Source organism: Strigops habroptila, chromosome 5, assembly GCF_004027225.2.
Source record: "Strigops habroptila isolate Jane chromosome 5, bStrHab1.2.pri, whole genome shotgun sequence".
Classification (NCBI taxonomy): domain Eukaryota; kingdom Metazoa; phylum Chordata; class Aves; order Psittaciformes; family Psittacidae; genus Strigops; species Strigops habroptila.
The window spans coordinates 14,312,828-14,332,952 of record NC_044281.2 but is presented as its reverse complement, the minus strand read 5'-3'; the positions used below and the strand labels follow the sequence as shown (position 1 = coordinate 14,332,952).

Below are 20,125 nucleotides of genomic sequence, written 5' to 3'. Positions count from 1 at the left end.
GGGGAAATGGAGGAGAGTTGGTTAGCTCAGGGAGCTGCTGAGAATTGCTATCTCCTGAAAGAGAATAAGGTGTTCTCCCTGCAAAAAGGGACCTTCTTGCTTCTTCTCAAGTCTTTAATCTTCTTGCTTACTATTTGTTTTGCCCTACTAGAGAGGGCATTTTGGTTCAATTTACTTTTGTCTAATAAAAAGTTGTTTTCGTGCTCCTAGTGTCTTTGTGGTGTACGCATGGAAAACCATAAAGGCCAGAGGGACTGTTTTGGATTATTTCAGCTAAAGACTGCAGCTGACTTGGTTCACAGAGATGTTATGTTTTGTGATATCTCTGTATGAGAAATGGTATTATATGTTCATAAATATATTTTTAAAAAATTAAGAAAATAGACTCTAGTTTTCTCTTCAACAAGAAAATGATCTGTAGGACCTTAAAATTTTCAACAAGTTGGGAGAAAAGAGAAAGCCTTGTAGACAATGGTCAAAAAGTCCAGTTGTTTCTGTGCAAGGAGGGAAGCATTCCAGATGAGCACCATAAATTTCATAGCCTCATGGCAATGAGCAAAACTTTGCAGGAATAGAAAGAAAACAAATAGCTGCAAGGCCATCTTCGCAAATTGGAAAACAGTATTTTCTCTAATCCCGCTGCTCCTGCAAACTTTGGTTTCAGAGTTTAGACAGCTGTAAACCAAGAATTGGATCATGTAATTTTGCTTCAGGTTTTCTGGAAAACAGTGGCAGAAAGCAAGTGAAAGGAGGTCTTCAAAATTGAGAAGGGGATGTGGTAAAAACAGCACCTTGCACCTGACAATACAGGGAGCAGGCAGAAGTGCTGAAGTACGGTCCTGTCTTACTAGACAAGCCTTATGTGAATGGTGCGGCACAGGAGACATCTTCTTTCAACTGCTGTGGGAGCTGGAAGGCCTTGGAACGAAGAGGGTCCTGCCTCCCAGCAGTCACAGTGATGGGAGATTTCATCTTTCTCTCAGCCGGAGGAATGAGAGAGAAATGAGGAGTTGGTTGTAGAAGACAGGAAAAGGAGAAATCTAATTTCAGAGTGTTGACTTTGGGAGGAGAAGCACGTGTGGATTTTTGGGATGTGGTGTCATCCCTGCCCACATGCCCCCCGCCATCTTTGGCTTCTTTAGTTGACTGGGGGGTATTTTTTTTTTACCTTCTTTGAATTACTGGTGATTTTCCCCTGTGGAAAAAGGAGTACAGAAATGAGAAAAGGGGCTGGGATAATGGCCTTGAAGAATACAAGCAGCAGTATGTTTTATTTTGAAATTGGGCTATGGCTCACTAAGTTACAGAGGTTTTACAGATAAACATACCAATGTAAAGCACTTTCTGGTAGTTTAGCAAGAGTATTTCTGTGTGCTGTTCATGTTTCTGTCAAAGGAGTTGGAGACTAAATTAGGCTGAATTACACAATAGTGTCTCAAGCATCTGTTTTCAAACTGTTGTGTTGAAGAGAGACTGAAAATTGGATACAGGTCACTGGAAACACTTTGGTCATTCACAATAAACACAGGAAAAATTATTTTAAGGAATAATTATTTACCTTACAGAAGGGAATAACTTTAAAAATCCAACACTTTGGCTTCAGCTTGTACACACCTTCTTATCAAATGTGCTTAGAGAGAGAAAATTTCTCTTCAACACCATGTGAAGAGCAGGAATATTTTAGTGGAGAGATTCAGTTCCTTTTGACCTACTGCCCCCGTTTGAAAATCACACAAAATAGATAAAGTTGGTGATCGATCCGTTTCTTCAGAATCTCCTTATAAAAACATGCATAGCTCTTGGCATCAGGATGATAATCACTTGGAACAAAACCCAGTATTCACCTTTTGATATTTGAACATTCCCTCAATACCAGGACACAAATTTAAGTCTTACTTTTGCTTTTCTTATTGATTTTCTGTATAAGTGGACATAGAAGGGATTAGCTGCATATAAAAACTGTTGCTCACTATGAGGAGGGGTAAGAGCATTAGATTCTCTGGTTGTTCCTCAGCATCAGGTGCTGGTATTTATCCCAGCTATAATTAGGAAGTTGTGCTGAGAGTGAATGTGGTACAGTGACTCCAGCTTTGTTAGCACATCTCTAATGAGGAAACTGTTGCACATTCAAACTTCTATTATAGATCTAGTAATTATGGCTGCCGTCGGTCCCAGCCACTATAATTAATATTATAACTGACAGTTATAATCTTATTTTCACTCGCAACATTTGAAAAACGACTGTCTCAGACCAATGTTCTCTTCATTTTTTTGTGTTTGCCTGTGCATAAATTATTTTGAAAAGACTAGGGAAAGTCGTTTGTGTTCAGTTCTGTTTTGGATAATGTGAGAAATTCCTTTCTCATATTACTGAAGATGTTTTCCCTCTCACTCCACCTGGAAGTTCTGCAGGGAGTGTTCTGTAGCGTATTCTGCTAACTGGACGGCTGTGTTGCTAGAAGTTGCTGAGTGGGCTTTGAGGGTGTTCCCAGACAGCGTGTGAATAGACGTGAATAGCTGGTGAGTCTAATTGCAGATGCCTGCAAGAGAAAGCTGTTTAGTCTACAGCTTCTCTGAAACAACTGCAACTGCCTATGTCTCTTCTTTGGGAATCTTGAGAGTTGGTAGTGGGAGGCAGATCTGCTGTGAATAAAATCTTTTCCCTCTCTTCTCCTTATCTCCTTATTTAGGCTCTCTCTGCAGAGCCAGCCCAAGGCATGTTAGATACTAAATACAGGGAGTTGTCCAGGTACCCTTCAACTGCCTGTACCCAAAAACCTGAGGTATATAAATAACAGATTATTTATATATTATATAAATATTTATATACCTCAGGTTGGGACAGTACAGGAGTACTGGTGGTAGACTGCTGCATCTTGGGAGCTTATGGAAATAAGATTTATAACTGTACATATGTCATGCCATCATCTTCAGAGCAACCTTCCATACAGTTTAAGTGTGGGCTTGTGTAATTGATTGGTATGGGAGAGACAAGCAGTTACTCAGTAAGCTTTTGGGCACACACTAGGAGAAAGTAAGGAACAGTTAAAGATGAGATTGTGAGATCCCAGTTTGGTGGGTTAATGCAGAACAGCACAGTGAGACCTGTCCTTAGTGTGGAACGAAAGGCTTTAGACCGTTTAGTTTGGTTTAGTTAAGTAACCACTACCAGCTGCTGGAACAAACAGTAGCAGTCCAGTTCTTCCTGTGTTTACAGTTATTCCTTAGACCAAGCATATGATTTCTCTGTCAGAACTTGATGGTGCATATGGTCACAGATACATGCAAATACTCACTTGTTTTTCTGAGAAGGTGCCTTTTACTACTGTTCGGCAGCAGTTTTCACCTAATTTAGCAAGTCATCGATGAAAGTCTGTATAACGGCTTAAAATATTCTCATTTCTTTAGCTTAGTAAATAATAAATGGAACAATCTCACTAGATCTAGTGATTTACCGAGTGGATATTGCCACAGATACTTATATTTAATCACTGTATGTGTCTTAGTTAAACCACATGAAGCTTTGCCTTGTGTTCCTGTAGCACCCTTGAACCATTGCTTTTCATTTTGTCTCTTAGGTACACCACTTCTAGTTCGAAGGAGCAGTGATCCAGCTTTGGGCCCACCTGCTGACTTCCACCCCGGTGCTTCTCATCCCAGCGACCACAGTCTCAAGCATGTTGTGGCAGTAGGTGTCATGTAACTCACCTTTTTCTTGAGGGCAAAACATGTTCTTACCTTTTGGTATATAACAGTTTTATAAGTGATATCTGTATCTGAACCAGGTGCATCATACTCATTTTCTGTAAAGGAGAGAATTTCTTCTGGACAAATGGCTGTTTTAGATGATACGGTCAATTAATAGTGGTTCTCTTTTTTTAAAGTAAGACATTCACATTGATGACGTAAGGCAGTAGAATATGAACTGAGCTTTTAGCTATCATATATTTGTTCAGTATCATTTTGTCCAGTTTACCATTGCTTAGTGGAAAAAATGTACTTCCCTGTTAATATGCTTCATCAGTCTTGCACCCTTTTCCACTTCCCTTGTTTTCTCACAGTATTTCTATCTTCCTTTAGCACCCTGCTACTATTCTCCATGGTCTCTTCTTTCTCTCGCTCTTCTAGTTTGCAACCTGACTCTTCCTTTTGGAGGAGAAATTTGTTTTGAACATAGTTATCACTAAGTATTAGTGCAAAGATACCATTAGTGAGGATGTAGTAACTCTTAATCAGATGTTATTGCAAGCTTCATTAAATATTCTAAAAGTCATAATGTCTTGGTCACACTTGGGGCACATTTTTTATTTGTCAGTTTTAAGGCCTGAGGCTTTGTGTGTGGGGAAGGTGTTGCTACATTACTTATAAAAAGATGAAATTCTTTAGACTCTCTTAATGTCAGCTGGGATACATAAGTGCATCAAGCAGAATAGAGCGTTATCATAGACCTGGTGTTCGCCTAGAAAGCTCTGCGGGCTGCTTCTGCGCTAGATCACAACTAGTTTATAGCAAGATTCCGCAGATGGCTGTGTTGGCGCATTAGGGAGCAGGAGGAAAAAACTGGGGATCAGCAATACATGCTGGAGGTGGAAACCTTTTCAGCTGAAGATATATTAAGGATCATCCTTCCGGTTAAGTTCGTGTAAGTGAAGTAAGTAAATAGAATGTCAGATTGTATATAAATGATGTTCTATGGATCTCAGTCTTAACTGTTCTTCTGAAGGCCAACACAGAATTTTAGTTGACTGTCATTTCTGTTTACATGGCCAAATATATGTGCATCTAAATATTTAGTGTGCCTCTTATTTTACAATGGCTTTTGTTATTTGCTAAGTGGTGTAATTTTAAAACTGCTAGTGACTCTCACAGTACATTATGGTGTTACAGGGGGCTGAACTTTATCCAAGTCCCATGTCATTTGTCAGACCTGTTTGAGCTGAGAGGTTTTTCTTGATGTTTGCTGAAAGCACTTACATATTAATGAAATACTGACTTAGTCTGATAAATGAAAGTACAAAGAAGAATTCAGACCTTACACTCTTTGCAGAGTTGAGATGTGTAAAGTGAGTATGTCAGTGTGTAATGCTGACCTCTGGTATATTATAACCATAAAAAAAAATGGAAAAATCGGTGAAATTTGTTGCGTTCCAGGACGCGTTTCGAATGTTTTATTTTTGGCCATCAAGGAGAAGAAGATAGGTTTTTGTTGGTTTGTTGGGTTTTCTTTAAATATAATATTAGTGGTGACAAGTGCATTTTATGCCATTATATGAAGATTGCAATTAGACTTGGAGGCTAAACCCTCACCATGCTTCACTGACTTGCATCAGTACACAGGATTCCTCTAGGCTGAAAGGAATTCTCTATGCCTAAAATACAGAGTATCCTTTTGTCAGCTGCAGGGTAACAGTCAAAGCTGGACAGGTAACAGTGGACAGGTAACAGTGGAGAAGGCTCTCAGGTCTTTTTAAAATGCCATGTAAGGGCTGGGGGGAAGGCCCAGAATGTTGAAAGTTTTCATTGTTAAAGTGAAAATCTGTTACAGCAAAATATATTACACCAGCTCTTATTTTTGCGACAGTACCATTTATAAAACCTCATTGTCAATCATGCTGAAATATGCTTTGGCATAATGTTTTGGGAAACGTAGAAAGCTTAAACAACGTAGGTTAAATTAGGTACAGATTGTTTTAAAACACAGGGAAAAACCGATATCTGACAAATGAAAAAACATGGCACAAACAACTGAGCACTGCATTTTGAATATAGCTATGCTCTTTCATGCAATTGTTAAAGCAATATTTAGAAAGAATTAGTTTGTTCCATATATTGCTGCTGAAAATGTAAAATTAATACTGCATTTCCTTTGCCACAAACATGGGGTTTCTTTCACATTAAACTGCTTCCTTGCAGTCACATGCAAGTTGGAAAAACCAGAGCTGTTGGTAGACGAAACAATTTTCAGTGTGTGTAGTAAAAATGAAGTCTCTGTATTTATGCCCCAATTATCTTAGCAATCATTTTGTAATTGAAATTGACTTCCATAGTTGCCTTAATTGTTTTGGCACTTCTGGCATTTTGGTGTTTGGCACATGTAGAACTGGCAGTTTGGTTCTATGTAGAAATACTCGCAGTTAGGTTGTATGCTGTCTTATACGGTATGTACTGGTATTCCAGTAGTTGATCAGATTTTTGAGAGGTGATTATCATCTGAATCTCTGAAGACAGCACTGATTTATTTCTATGAGAGTATGATAAGTAATGCCTGAAATAGAACAGCAAACATGCAGTAATACAAGACCATTGCTATACAGTTCGGGTGAACAGGGTGAACCTGATGAACCATTTGAACCATTCACAGTATTTATAGAATCTAAGCAGAGCACATACTCTGTTTTTAAAATGTTGTCCCATTCATTCAAAGGAAAATTTTGTTATTTTTTTTTCATGCCATGTAATGATTACCAAAATTACAAAATCTTTTCTGAATGACCAGGTAGCTTGAGAAGAATTTCAGCTATTCCTTCCTGTCTTCTCTGATGCTTATTTTGTCTTAGCTGTAGTTTTTAGCCCCAATTAACAAAATACTTCTAGATCAATCAAAAACTGATAGTGAAGTCCAGCATCTGTTCTCTCAGATTGAAAGTCATTTAACAGATGGTACAAAATTGGAGTCTCTTTTTTCTTCCAAACCTCTCTTTCTTACCATGATAGCTGCTGCTGAAAAACTTAGAGACTATAATCAAAGAAAAATAGGGATAACAAATATCTGAATTTGTTATTGAAGAAAAGGTATTTGTTAGTGAATTTATTAATTTATGAAGGCAACTGTTAAGCTCTTCTGTCTACTTATAATCACAGAGCCCTGGCCAGGCTTTCAAAGCAGAAACTTCCCTCCCTGGGCCTCCAGAGAGGACCTCAGGGAAGCATGACTAGTTTAAAACGCTTTGAAATGTTGGGTGGCCATGGCTTTGCTATGGCAATAGCCAAGTGCTGGCCCAGCTGCTTTTTGGCTGTGAATGGCCTGGCTTCAGAAAGTGGGGTTAGCAATAGGCATGAAGTCTTCAACTGGGGATCTCCCCTGGAGCGAGGCCGTGCTTCGTGGTTGAAAGGGTCAAAGCCTTTCAGGGGAAAAAAGCATTCTTTGGCCACTTAACACTTGCTTGGCCCTTGTCCCCAGCTTGCTGAGAGGAGCTGCAGTTTCAGGTTTTCAGCACCGACTCAGAAGTTTCTAGCTGGATCCCTCTACCCGGGCTCTAAACTGATAAAGATGAGATATGCAGCAAAGCAGAAAGTCTGAATTGTGAGGTTCTGTTGGTTTGTTTTTTGAACTTTTTAGGGAGCAGAGTACATTTTGCTGCTTTTGCTTAAGCCAGTTCATCCAGGTAGTAATCGCTAAGCTAGAATAAAAACATCTGAACTTTCTTTCTGGAGATGATTCTTCTGCTTCTCTCTCTTTGCCCAGGGACAGACTTCCCTACTATCATAAGACATGATCAGATGTTTTAGATGGAGAGTTGTGGTTGATGGGAGTTTTGCATTAATTCTGCCGGGACTAAGGTTTTACCCCCTCTTGTTAACTTGCTGATTATTATGGGGATGCTATGTTCTGCATGACTTTCTTTTCTAGTTGCATCTTTTCTGGATAAATACTTAGTTTAACTTGGAGTTAATCAATGGTAATGCCTCATCGAATTGAATTTATCCATGTTTAAGATACAATGAGATGCTGGATCAATTGAAGAGCTGCTCCAGTGGCTCAATATGGTTTCAATTTTTACCTAGATGTGTCTTGAAATTGACTGTGTTTTATGCATTGTGGACATATAATTTGCAATTTTGGATAAGGTTCATATATAATCAGAACATTTTTATGCTTCAAGCCCTTGTTAAAAAAGGTTGAAACCTCCTCTGGTTCTTCTGGCTGTTAATTGTGTTTGTAATGTATTAGCCTTCCTGATTAAGTGTCTGCAGATTAGCATAATGTGAGCGTGTGCGAGGATGCAGCTTCATGGTTTGTTCCTTCCACATGGTATTCTATGTACATATGTAAACATAAATGCTACAATCAGAGCTTGGTTTTGAGAGAAAGATTATCAGTTGGACTTTCAAAGTGTGTGGGTTTTTATTACATGAAAAAGGCAGAAATATTAATTCATCTAATGAGGCTATTTAAAAGCAGGACAGAGCACAAAAGGTCTTTTTTGATACAGTGATAGGATAATGCTGTAGAGTCTATAATTTGTGTTGATCCGGTAGGTTTCTGCTAAGGCTTGAGCTAAGAGACTGCACTGCCGTGAGGGTTGTATTGTCTGTCTGATTTTAGAAGCTAAAACTTTCGTCCAGTACTGTTTACTCACCCTGACTAGGTCAGGTAGTTCTAATTTCTGGTCCCTTTGCATGTGTTAGAATTTCAACATAAAATTCTCCCAAGGTAATGTGATAGAATCACAAAATAGTTTGGGTTGGAAGGGACCTTTAAAGGTCATGTAGTCTAACCTCACTGCAATGACCAGGAACATCTTCACAATGATCAACTAGATCAGGTTGCCCAGGAGCACACTGAACCTGGCCTTGAATGTCTCCAAGGATGGGGCATCTGCCACCTCTCTGGGCAACCTGTGCGAGTGTTTTACTACCCTCATTGTAAAGAATTTCTTCTTCATGTCCAGCCTGAATCTACCCTTTTTTAATTTAAAACCATTACCCTTCATCCTGTCGCAACAGACCCTGCTCAAAAGTCTCTCCCCGTCTTTTTTATAAGCCCCCTTTGAGTATTCCAGGAGGTGGGGTATGAGAAGGAAACCAGAATTTGAGAGAAATGCAGTAACTCTTCAGGAACTAGCAGTGCTGGAAGGACATAAAATATAAATAATATATAAACATAAATGTAATATAAATAAAGTAGAGATGGAAACTCATCTTGGGTATTACAATGTGTGTTGCAGGGTAGAGGCAAGAATGCTCCCCTGAGGTCGTGTGGTCACAGACTGTCATTCAGAATAGCAAGCTTTTTAAATTCTGAAAGACATTTATTTATTTCTGGTTAAAGTTTTCCTATTAATAATTTAACTCCTGCTCTTGAAATACTGCTGTGTGGAACTGAGCAGAAGATCTGGGGAGACTTAAAAGAGTTTTCTGTCATTCAGATGGGGAGTTCCAAGCAGTTTGAGTTTTTTAAAAGGGAATTCTTATGTGGGTGAATCCATTTTTAAAGCAACTACTCTGTGTCTGTTTACGCTGTGGAACATATATAGAACACTCTTAATCAGTGCAGGAGCTTGTCAGTGTATTGCTTTTGATGTCTGATTAGATGATCATAGGGACATCTGCAGTGAGTTAGTTTTGAAGTTGTTGGTGTGAGGCACTGCAGGAACCAGAGCTGTGTGGCACTCTTACACCATGAAAAACTGCTGCTCTTAAAGAGCCTTTTATAAATCCAACTATGCAGCTAGCTGAGGGCTGTCAAATTAACAAAAGCCATTCCTTCTTGATTCTTTCTGTTGCTTTTCAACCCTGCACTGCTTTTTTCCTCTTCCTTGTACTGTGTGCTGTGGCATTCTGTGTCAAAAAGAAATTACTTTATATTGTAGAGGAAAAGCTAAGAAATGTAAATGAAATATTTGTAATACTTCAGAATACTGAATTGATCATCTGAAAAGGGACAGAAGTGCCCTGTAGTAATTTCCTCTTTTGAGGGTGCAAAGAGGTACGGGGGGGTGAGGAGGAGGAAGTCCTCTTTGTGTTCCTTGCACAGCCTACATTTCAGGACGAGTGTATTGTTTTACCTGTATTGTTTAAGATGAGCAGTGAGTGCAATTTACATATTTTTATTTGAGAAGGATAAATAGACTTTTTGTGATTTATTTGAATAAGAGCTAATAATGAATGTTCCTGATGATAATATATAAATTATTAGTAAAAAGGCTACAGTCAGTAAAAATAATTAAAAAAAAAAAAAAAAAAAAATTTTTTTAATGTGTTGCTTTCTAAAGCCTGTTTCCAGTGAGAGAAGTGCAGGCTTTTTACTAACTATTCATGAGAGAAAGTATCTATTATGAAACCATTGAAGTTCTCCACCATTCTGGAACTTATGTTAGTAGGGGGCTGGGTTTTGTTTCCTCTTTAGAGTAGATTTTGGGCCTTGGCTGTCATTTTGAAGACTCTTGATTGTTTTTAGACCTTCCTCCTTTGTCCTCTGCCTTGTTTAGTCAGGTAGATGTGATTGCAGGTGATGGAAGATGGCCAAGAGACTTAAAACTCTTGCTTTTTCCCATGTGGCCTATATTTTAAAGAACATGGAAAAATTATAGGGTGGAAATAAGAACTGCAGTCAAAAAAATAGGAAAAAAAAGGGAAAAGGTCATGCTTTCAATGCTGTTGACACGTTCCTCTCTTAGCTACATCTTTGGGGTCCTACAAAATACTGTCATTCCATCTGGAACAGCTTTTTGCAGGCAGCTTACGCAACAGGCTCATGGCACTGAAATTGGAATGAAACATTAGCAAGTTACTTTACTTGTATGTCTGACAGTCAAATTAAAAGTGGAAGATGACAGTCAACATGGCTCATGCATATCATTTACTGTCAAGCTCTAGAAACATTTAGCTAAAATAAAATAGGTTTTCAGTCAGTGTCCTACTGAAATGCCTACTGCTAAATAAATAACATTTTGCATAACACAGAGCAATCCAGTGAACAACTGGGGATAATGGCAGAGCTATTGGATACTTACTTACATCCAGATGTTGCTGTGACGTTAGGAAAAAACTCACTTTAGATTTTTTTAAGATGTCATCTCGCAGAGACTCTGCTCTTGTTCTGGTTAATATTTCTGTGTCTGTGAAAGTGAGACGTGTGGCTTTGTTTCTCTTGCAGGTTTGACAGGGAGGTTTGATTTTTTTATTACGAGAGGCCCCTTAGATACTAAACTACCCATCTCATTGGAGACACTTTATCTGGGGATTTGTTCTTTTCCTGTGTAGTTGGTGTCTCAGCTAATCTGGATTTACAGGTTTTTGAGTTGTAATAATAACACAGTGCTCTTTGAAACTTACACATTCAAGTTTTTTTTATGGCAGCACGTCCTGATTACTGTGAAGCAATTTCTTACAATGACACCTGGAATAAAGGGAGGAATATTTTATTGTTTCTATGTTACTACGTGCTTTTGCTGTTACATGTGTTTGACATAGAATCATAGAATAGTTAGGATTGGAAAGGACATGTTGGTGTTGGGAATAATAAAGTGAGACCACTGTGAATATAGACTAAAATGGTAAGTGAGACTCAAGATATTGACTAAACATCTCACCTTTTGTTTTTTGTTAGTAATTGCAATGGTTTCTTCTGGCCTGTAAGTGTAATATAACCTTTTGTCATAACCCAGCAAGTAGAAATTCTCTGAAATAACTTTAAATAAATAAAACCTAATAAATAAACAATTTGGTAAATAAGTAAATCTTCAGTTAAAAGGAAGTTATTAGACTCTAACTGAGCTGATGCAAGAGCAAATTGTTGTCACTGTTCCTCTGTGCTATGAGGGACAATAATTACCTGTTTGTGAGGCACCCTGGTTTTCCTGCCCTGATCACCCGAAAACAGACGTACCTGTGGTCTGATCTGGCACAGTTGTTCTTAGGATGTATTTCAGATTCTAAAGAAGTATATTTGCCAAAGTTTTACACATCCCAAGCAGTATCATAAAAAAGAAAAACCAAAACACTAAACCAATCAAACCAACAAACCACACACACACAAAAAAAAAGGCAAAACCAAACAACAAGAACAACCCAAAACCCAAAAAAACACCCATACAATCAACCAAACAAAACCAAACCACAGACTTTGGCCCCAAGAGAGATCTTACAGGAACAGTTGCTCCTGTAAGATTTTTTTAACTTTTTTTTTTTCCTTGACAATCGAGTTTTGTGGCTTGTGCTTTTAAAAATTACTTGTCTATTTTTGAAATATTAGTAACAATAAGTTTTGCCTTCAATTCATCTTGGTTTAAGCCTTGGTTTACTGTAGGTTTCAGTTAGAACATACAGATTCTCGAGCTCCTTTCTAAAATACAAGTAAGACAGGTTTCTTCTTTGCATCAGTCCCAAGGGATGCTCACTGTGCCATACTAATTGTATTTGAACTGCAGCATGTAGCATGGCTGGGCTGAGATCATATCACTGTATCTTAGAGCTAGCAGAATTACTTTCTGTGTTGACGTTCATGTTGTTGAGACATATTTAGCAGCTGGCTTAGAGTGACATGAACTTGGACCTTAAATAAAAGAGCTGCTGTGTTTCTTGTAGCATGGTTGCTCCATTGACCTAATAGTGGTGCATCCGAGATGATTATACATTTAACACATGAGGAGATAAAGTGGCCTCCTCTTTTTCTGTTCTTCTTTTTTTGGAATTACCAAGTACAATAAATTTCATGGTGTATCTGTCAGCTTTACAGAAAGAAAAGGAAACCCCTTCTTTTCAGCTGGCCATATCAGTCTAAGAAATATGGTGAAAGATCCTCAGATCTGGAGTTCACTTCTAGGCCCACACCTCCCTTTAATGATCTGCATAAATCTTTCTGTCCTTCAAGCAGCAGAATGGGAATCAGAAATACATTGTTTTGTAAAGTAAGTTCTGTGAGCAGCACTACTGAGCATGGGCCAGTTATTCTTCATCTCCTCATCTTTTTGACACTTTCCATAAGAGCCCTGATGAATTCCGTTTCTGATGCAGGAGAGACATATTCCAAGGGGAATTTTATGAAACACTCACATGAGGAGTTGCAAGCACTCTAAAAGGAGGAGAGGCCAGGAAACAAAAAATCACCGATTAAATGGATTTCAAATCACAAAGAGGAAAAAATCCTATTTATCATCAGGAAGAAAAACATCCCCTTCAATTTGCTTTCAAAGGATGCAGCGAAATTGGGGATGTTTCATCTTAAAAATAAATCAAGTCTGTAAAAAGCTGCAGTTCTTAGTGACAAGCTTTGTTTTTCAGAAGTTCCTGTAGTTACAGTCTCTTTAGCCAGAGAATTAATGCCTGAACTATATTTTTGGTTTAAAAGAACATAGGAAGATTTTCATCAGATCTGAGGCATCCACCATAGCTGCCTCTGCAGCTCAGGTGTTCCGGTGTGCTTCTGCAAAGATGTGGTGAAAATCTTGTGACACAAAGACCAGGTACAAGACTAGTATGGCAAACGTATGCTGCCTGGATAAATATATCCACATTTCCTCCATGCGTAGCATCTGCTGCCTTGGATGCTCTCAGATTTCCGTTTGAGAGGATGAATTCAGTAATGTTATATATCTGTGGGAATAATGTTCTACAAAAGATATCCTGAAAATATTGATGACTGGAGTGGTCTGTTGTACAGTGGTAAGAATAGCTAGAATCAGAAAGTTTTGCTCCTTGTGGAAAAAAGGCAAAAGGCTATTATTAACCTTATATTACAAGTCCTCCTCTTATTACTACCAGGGTGGCTCAGAGGAGTAGAGAGTCAGAATGGGCTAGAAAAGTTTTTACACAATATTTTTATTATTTAGAAATTACCCTGTAAACTTTTAAATAGCAGAATTAACTCTTGGGGTAGAAGAAGTCAGTTCCACCTCAGTCATCAGGCTATCTGGTCCATCCTTGATTCCCTGTTGTTAAGCATGGGAAAATGCTCCATCCTGTCATGCAGAAGAGAAGAAGGGAAATTGTCTGGATTGCTGTTTATAGATAGATTCAAATATTGCTAGCCGGAATGCTTTGAGATGGATACTGCATTATGGTCAAATTGATAGTCCAGTTAATACACAAAAGAGTATCTCTGGTGTTTGGTTTTGGTTTTTTTTTCTTTAAAGCACCTGAGAACTAGAAATTTTCAAGAGTAGAAATACTTTTAGATTAGGGATTACCATTTTAATAATAACAAAGCTATCCTTGGGTTTACAAAACACTGAACCAAATGATTGCTTAATGCCCGTTGTGATTTTCTGCCTTTTTACTTTTCAATGTCTCGTTGGTGTGTAGTTGTCATTTTCAAATTGCTGTTTTGAGAGGCAAGTTGATGATGCTATTGTGTTAATGTCATCAATCAGACAAACACTGATATTACCAGGTAAAGTTAGTTCATTAGAACCAGATGTGTGTACTCCTAAATAAAATTATTATTTTAAATATTATTGACATGATGCCAAAAGATTATAACACTTTCGGGAAATTAGTCTGCCAATTATATGTATTTATAATGCTATACGAGTGTATAAAGCATAAAATTATTGATGTGAGTTCTGTTAAAATTACTTTTATATAGTGTCTGGTGCCGGTTACCTATTAAGCACAGGTCTAACATCAGGCTCTAGGTTTATAGTGATTTAATTTTTGTTAAAATGATTCAGTATTTAAATTCATTGCATATTATGTATTCATAAGATTATGATGATGTCTACCACAGAAATACTTGTTTTTTCATTTATTTAATAAATAAGATTATTTTAGGTCTAGCTTTCTGTCTACTGCTGCTAGTATTTCACTCTGTAATGACAAACATGCACATTTAGTGCTGGTTGGCAACTCTTTAGTTTGCACCTCAAAAATCAAATGGAAAATATACTCTCTGATTTATATATACAAATCATAAGCTGTTTATTTTGCTTTTGAAATAGCTGCAATAATCAATCTAGGCTTTTGATAAATGTAAGTAAAATGTAGTACGTAAAATGGTACAAGTTAAAGTTAGAAAGCAAGTTTGTGGCATTCACCAGCTTTTCAAGGGGGGGAATAAAGCCCTACTTTTTTTGAGCTGAAGACCAAAGTGTCTCTGAGCCTACAAAAAGGTCTTTTTAGCAGGAAAGAATGTCTTTGGAAAGTAACAGAAAGTAATGCTACCCACTTATTGACATATATCGCATATATGTTCATGTGTTGCCCTTTGTGAACAAGGAGTTTTAAGAGAATTGAGATTGCGCCTCAGATACGTTGTTATGAAAAGAACAGGAACTAGGTAAATATTGTAGTTCACAGATAATGAAAGGTTGTTTGTGCAAAGGAGTCTGAGAATACAACTCACCAGAGTAATATTTATTTTCCAGAAACATTGAAATTTGAGAAGGACTCGACTACTTACCACTGATTTTTACTGGTACTGTTGGGATCAGACCCTTAACCCTCTCTAACTTCCCACTTAAATGGGACCATATTTAGTAACGTGCTTGTCTTGCCATGACATCTGGGCTTTTCTGAATTGGGGAATTGGGAGCCACTTGGCAGGCTTGGAGTCCTCCTGTGCACGGGGCTGTTTCCCCTGCTATAGGGAGGCCACCCTGTTCCTGCAAGGGACTGAGGGTTATTGAGGATGGGCTAGCCCTGCCACTTGGACCTTTCTGGCAGCCTCATGTGTTTGCAGTTGCTCCTGCTCCCCAGGACTGTGCCTGGATGGGCTACCCTGGTTCATGCTGGGGCAGGTGGATCGTGTGCCCTGGGCTGGTGGGAGTCCCCCTGTGGGGCTCCCATTGCTGGGGTGGCTTTCTTCCTTCCTGCCCAACCAGTGGCAGGCCGCAGGCAGGGGACATCTCCTGCAGGCTCAGCTTTGCTCTGTGATGTAGTTTTTCTAATTTGGACTTTAAGTAGCTTCAAGTCAAATAAGAAATGCTAGCCAACAGAATTGTGGGGATTCTTATTGATAATTTTCCTGTGCTTTTGGAGTCAGGCTTGACTGTACACCGCAACTGGGAAACAAGAGACTCCTACTGAAGAAGACAAATTGTGTCAGAAGTGCTCAGCCTCCAGTTGAATATATATTTCCTACTGCAGATAGCACTTCTGGGTTCATTATAGCTTGCTCTCATAAGTCGTCATTTTTGTCTCAAGGCTGTTGTGCTTTCCAATGTAAAGCAGATTGATGCTGGCACATTTTTTCTATTTTAATTCTACAAAGTTGTCACACTGAAACTGTGCCTCATATTGGAAGTGCTTTGAAGTGAAGAGATAAACAAAGAGCTAAAATAAAATTAAAAAGAAGCACGAACAACATTTCATCTTGGTTTGTCTTTTTAAAAAATAAGCTGAATGGATGTAGTACTCTCGTGCCACTGTAGTAAGTCTGCAAATATAAGGAGATCAATCTAAATTGAGTTAGTGTATATGCAGTAAGCAGAAACAGGTGAAAATTAGGTTATCTGTGCCCAACTCTTTCTATTCGGTACGAACAGTGAGATATAAACTAGGTTTTAGACCTGATTAGTTTTGTTTATTTTCAGAGAGGGGCAGAGGCAGAACATGTGCTGTATCTACCATAGTTATTAAACCAAGAAACTGTATGAAGTCACTAGCTCAGTTGTGACATTTGCAGATAAAGGTAGAAAGCCCTGCTATAAATAAATCTGAAGTGAATCCAGGAGGAAAACCAGCAGCAATCGTTAGTACATCTCAGTTTTATCTTCATGAAAAACAAAAAAACCCATGAACTTTCTGTCCTTTCACTAGCAAAAAAAGAGAGAAGTGATTGTCTCTGCCAGTGTCAGAAATGCCAACCAATTTATAATCTGAAGTATGGTTTATAACTTCACTTTTTCTGGTTTGTGGACTCCCAGAAGTTTTCCAATGAAGACTGTAAGCTAGATCTTCGTAGTTACCTTTTATGAAGTTGTAAAAGTAGTCAAGGAATTTAGAAGTCTGTTGACCACAGATTGAAGCTATTGTCTGCACCAATAAAATGAGGAAGTACTAGTGGCAGATGTGTTCTCACTGGTACAATTATTGGGTGCACCATTACTATCAGTCTTTGATTTAAAGGCGAATGACAAGTCCCTAGACCAGCTTTGAAAACATATAGTATATAACAGCTTTTACACCTGTAGAAGCCTTTTCTGCACATTTATGCACCCTTCCTTACTGTTGAGAAGCAGCAATTGCACATAAAAGCCATGATTTCTCCCAAGTGGCAAGGTGAGGTCCTTTCCTGGGATCGCAGTCTTACCTGTGCAGCAGTGGTTCGTATTCCTCTTTCTCAGCAGAAAGGTAATTGCCATTTTCTTTTTCCTGTGCCAAGAGGTATCCCCACCACTGTAGAATGTAAGTAAAGACCCAGGAGAGCTGGCTGTGGGCTTCCAGTTCCATTGTTAATCCAACTTGAGAAACTACTTGCTCCTAGAACCCAGCATTTATTTTCAAGACAGTACCTCAACTGTGTCCTGAATTGTGTTGTAGGGCTCTGCAAATCAAGCCAAACACGGAACTGGAAATCCAGTGTTGGTCTTTCCACTACTTTGAAACGGGCTTGTAAGTAGTAATCTTCTCGTACTGATACCTTAAAACTTCTATGCCTGTTCAGCCAGGATGCTGAAGAATCAAAGGTATCCTCTGAATAAAGACAGCTCATGTTTTCTTTGACAGAGGTTCCTTGTCACTCATGTTTACTAGAGAATTGTTTTAAAAAATGGAAGTTAATTAGTTCACAAAATATTAACAGCTTCTGCAAGCTAATTGAGAATCCACAAGAGTCATTCCCAGTGCTATTTGCCAGAGCTCTGAGCCCTTCTGAACTGAACTGCTGATAGCCTTTGCTTTTTCCCTAGAGGAGGTTGTAAGAAGAGGGTTTTACTGTTAGGTTTTTCTGGCATTTAGCACCACCAATGATCAAATGTGCCTGTTCTGCCTTCAAGAGGCTTGTGAGGATGAATGAAATATACTCTGAAGTGTTCAGGACCAAACTTCAAGGTCTACAACTGTTTCTGTGTCATCTCTCACTTCAAAGGTATCTGCCCTTTGACTTTTAAGTTGAGCTGTTATTGTTGGGGCCCCTTCGGGTTGCCTTAGGCTATCAGATGTCCAAATAGCCATAACAACAGAAATAATATTTGCTTTCATATGGTAAACAGTTCCTGTTTGACTGTTAAAAAGATGTAAGGCAGTTCAGGCTTGAAAGAAAAAAATCCTCAGCAAACACAAATAACCACCACCACCCCAAAAAACCCAAACCAAACAAAAACAAAACCAAACCATCCACAAACAAACCCAGACAAACACCCCCCCCCAAGCCAAACAAACAAAACACAAAACCAAAAAACCCCAACTGTTCAAAATTTATTTCAGTTTGTATTCAGCTCCCTCCATCCTTGTATTTGTCTTTTCCAGGCTTGATGATGCTTGTAGCTGTTGGAATTGGATACAGCAGTGGGCATTCTTGCACAAGGAAAATAAGTTATTATTCCTGAAGCTATCCTGGTTTATCCTGGTTGGGTTCCCATTTAAGTTCCAGTGAAGATTTGCTAACTAAGCTTGTTGTTATTGACGTTTATAACCATTTAAACAGGAAAGGGTTATTTGCTGGGAGAGGACATAGCAGATAGAAAGCCTTATTCCTGTTCCTCTTCAAACCTGGACTCCTTCAGTGCTCAAAACACTGTGCTGTAGGCAGTTCACGCTTGAGGGAAACGAACTGTTCAGACTGTTTTTGAGTTGGAGTTCAGCTCTCCAGGCCCTTGCATTTCTGATCTCTGGGCTTCTTTGCTCCATTACTGCTGTACAAGAGTTGAATGTGTATTGGGGAAGTTCTGAGTAGCTTAAAATGCAGCAGTGCATTGGTTTAGCAACACAGATCAGTATTATCTTGTTATTCCACTGTTTTGTTTCATGTATCCAGTACTTCCTATTAAAATACTAAGCCCAATTCAGCATGCTTTTTTTGTTGAGATTTAAAGCCCTGCATGAGATTATGCACAGATACTTGAAAAAATCCCATTCCCTCCATGATCCTTTTGTCTGCTGGGAGCTACTTTTGTCTAGGATGTATTGCTTGTGCCTGCAGGATGTACCAGGTCCTAGACTAAGCTCATTTTCAGAAGAAAGCACTGAATGCTTCTGTCAGTTGCTTTTGAATTTGGTAAAGTTCATCTCTGAATGAGAAGCCTTTCTTTAGGAAGTCTACCTTGTTCTTTCCTTCACAAAGTAACTCACTGATGCTTTTTCTTCCTACCTTTTCTATCTAGAAGAAAAGATCCTGTCTTTTTGAATACCTAGAACACATTACAGTGATATGGAGCCATTAAATATGCAGATTAGTAGTGCTGAAAATGGGAAAGATGCAAGCAAAGTCTAGGAGCTTGCAGCGATTTGGACTTTTAGAATACAATTATAAAGTCTTCAGAAAAAGCTTTGCTTTTCTGTGTGATAGCATAAGAAACATCACTATATAAAATACTTATAAATTTGCTTTTCTAAATAATATATTTCAGGCACAGGTAATCTTTCCTTAAAGAGTCAAACAAGAAAAACCCTACAGAAAACAACTACCCCTTCACCCCTGACATTCTGCCAGTCTTGCAGCATTTCTGGTTGTGAAGTATTTCTAATTATAATCTGACCTGGATAATTCATATTGGGCTTATTCATAAGTAATAATATTTGAAATATTTAACTGGTAAATAAAAGTGCACTGTGCTTTGAATCTAAGCATATTGTACTGAAGTTTTATAGCTTAAATAATGCACAAACATCAAAAAGCTTTTTAACTTACTGTTAAGGTCACTCAAATTTTCTGTCAACACATTTCTTAAAATCAAGGAAATTGTAGATTAAGGCAATGCTGGTGTTTAAATCAATCTCACTTCACATACCTTAGCTCAGAAGCACCAGAAAGTACTCGGACATACTGAACCTTGTCACTCTTTTGTTTTGGTTTGGGGTCTTCTTTTGTGTGTGTGGTTGGTTGGTTGGTTTTGAATAGGCTACTTTTGCTTTACATGTAAAACAGATCTGTTAGCTGCCTTATTTCCAAGAACACCTTCTCTGTGTTGCTTCTGGGTCGGCTCATGAAACAGCTTTTCACTACAATTTGCTTCACCTTCATCTGTTTTGTACCATTGTCTGAGAAACAGACTCAAATCGGTAACAAAGAGCAAACAGAGAATTATTTGCTCGTGTCACCTGTCATGCTCACCTAAGCAACAGTAATGTGTTCTCTGACCGTTGTTCTTGCAATTAAAGATGCTGCTATTCACCAACAACTGTAGTGCAATGAAGTCCACCTGTAACCTTAAAAAAGCAGTTTCTGTTGATAAATGTAACTTTGTAGCATGCAAATGAAGTAACTCCTCTGATTTCCTGTGTTAATTTTTCTATAAATGGTTTT

General features: G+C 38.4%; 1 protein-coding gene across 1 annotated transcript in view; it reads left to right on the top strand.

Annotated features, from left to right (window-relative positions):
• Positions 1 to 20,125, top strand: part of PARD3B (par-3 family cell polarity regulator beta) — a 416,125-nt gene that overhangs the window by 146,107 nt on the left and 249,893 nt on the right. The window contains exon 4 of the mRNA XM_030485475.1: positions 3,579 to 3,688. Within this exon, the coding sequence (XP_030341335.1) occupies positions 3,579 to 3,688 (110 nt within the window). The remainder of the gene's footprint in view (positions 1 to 3,578; positions 3,689 to 20,125) is intronic.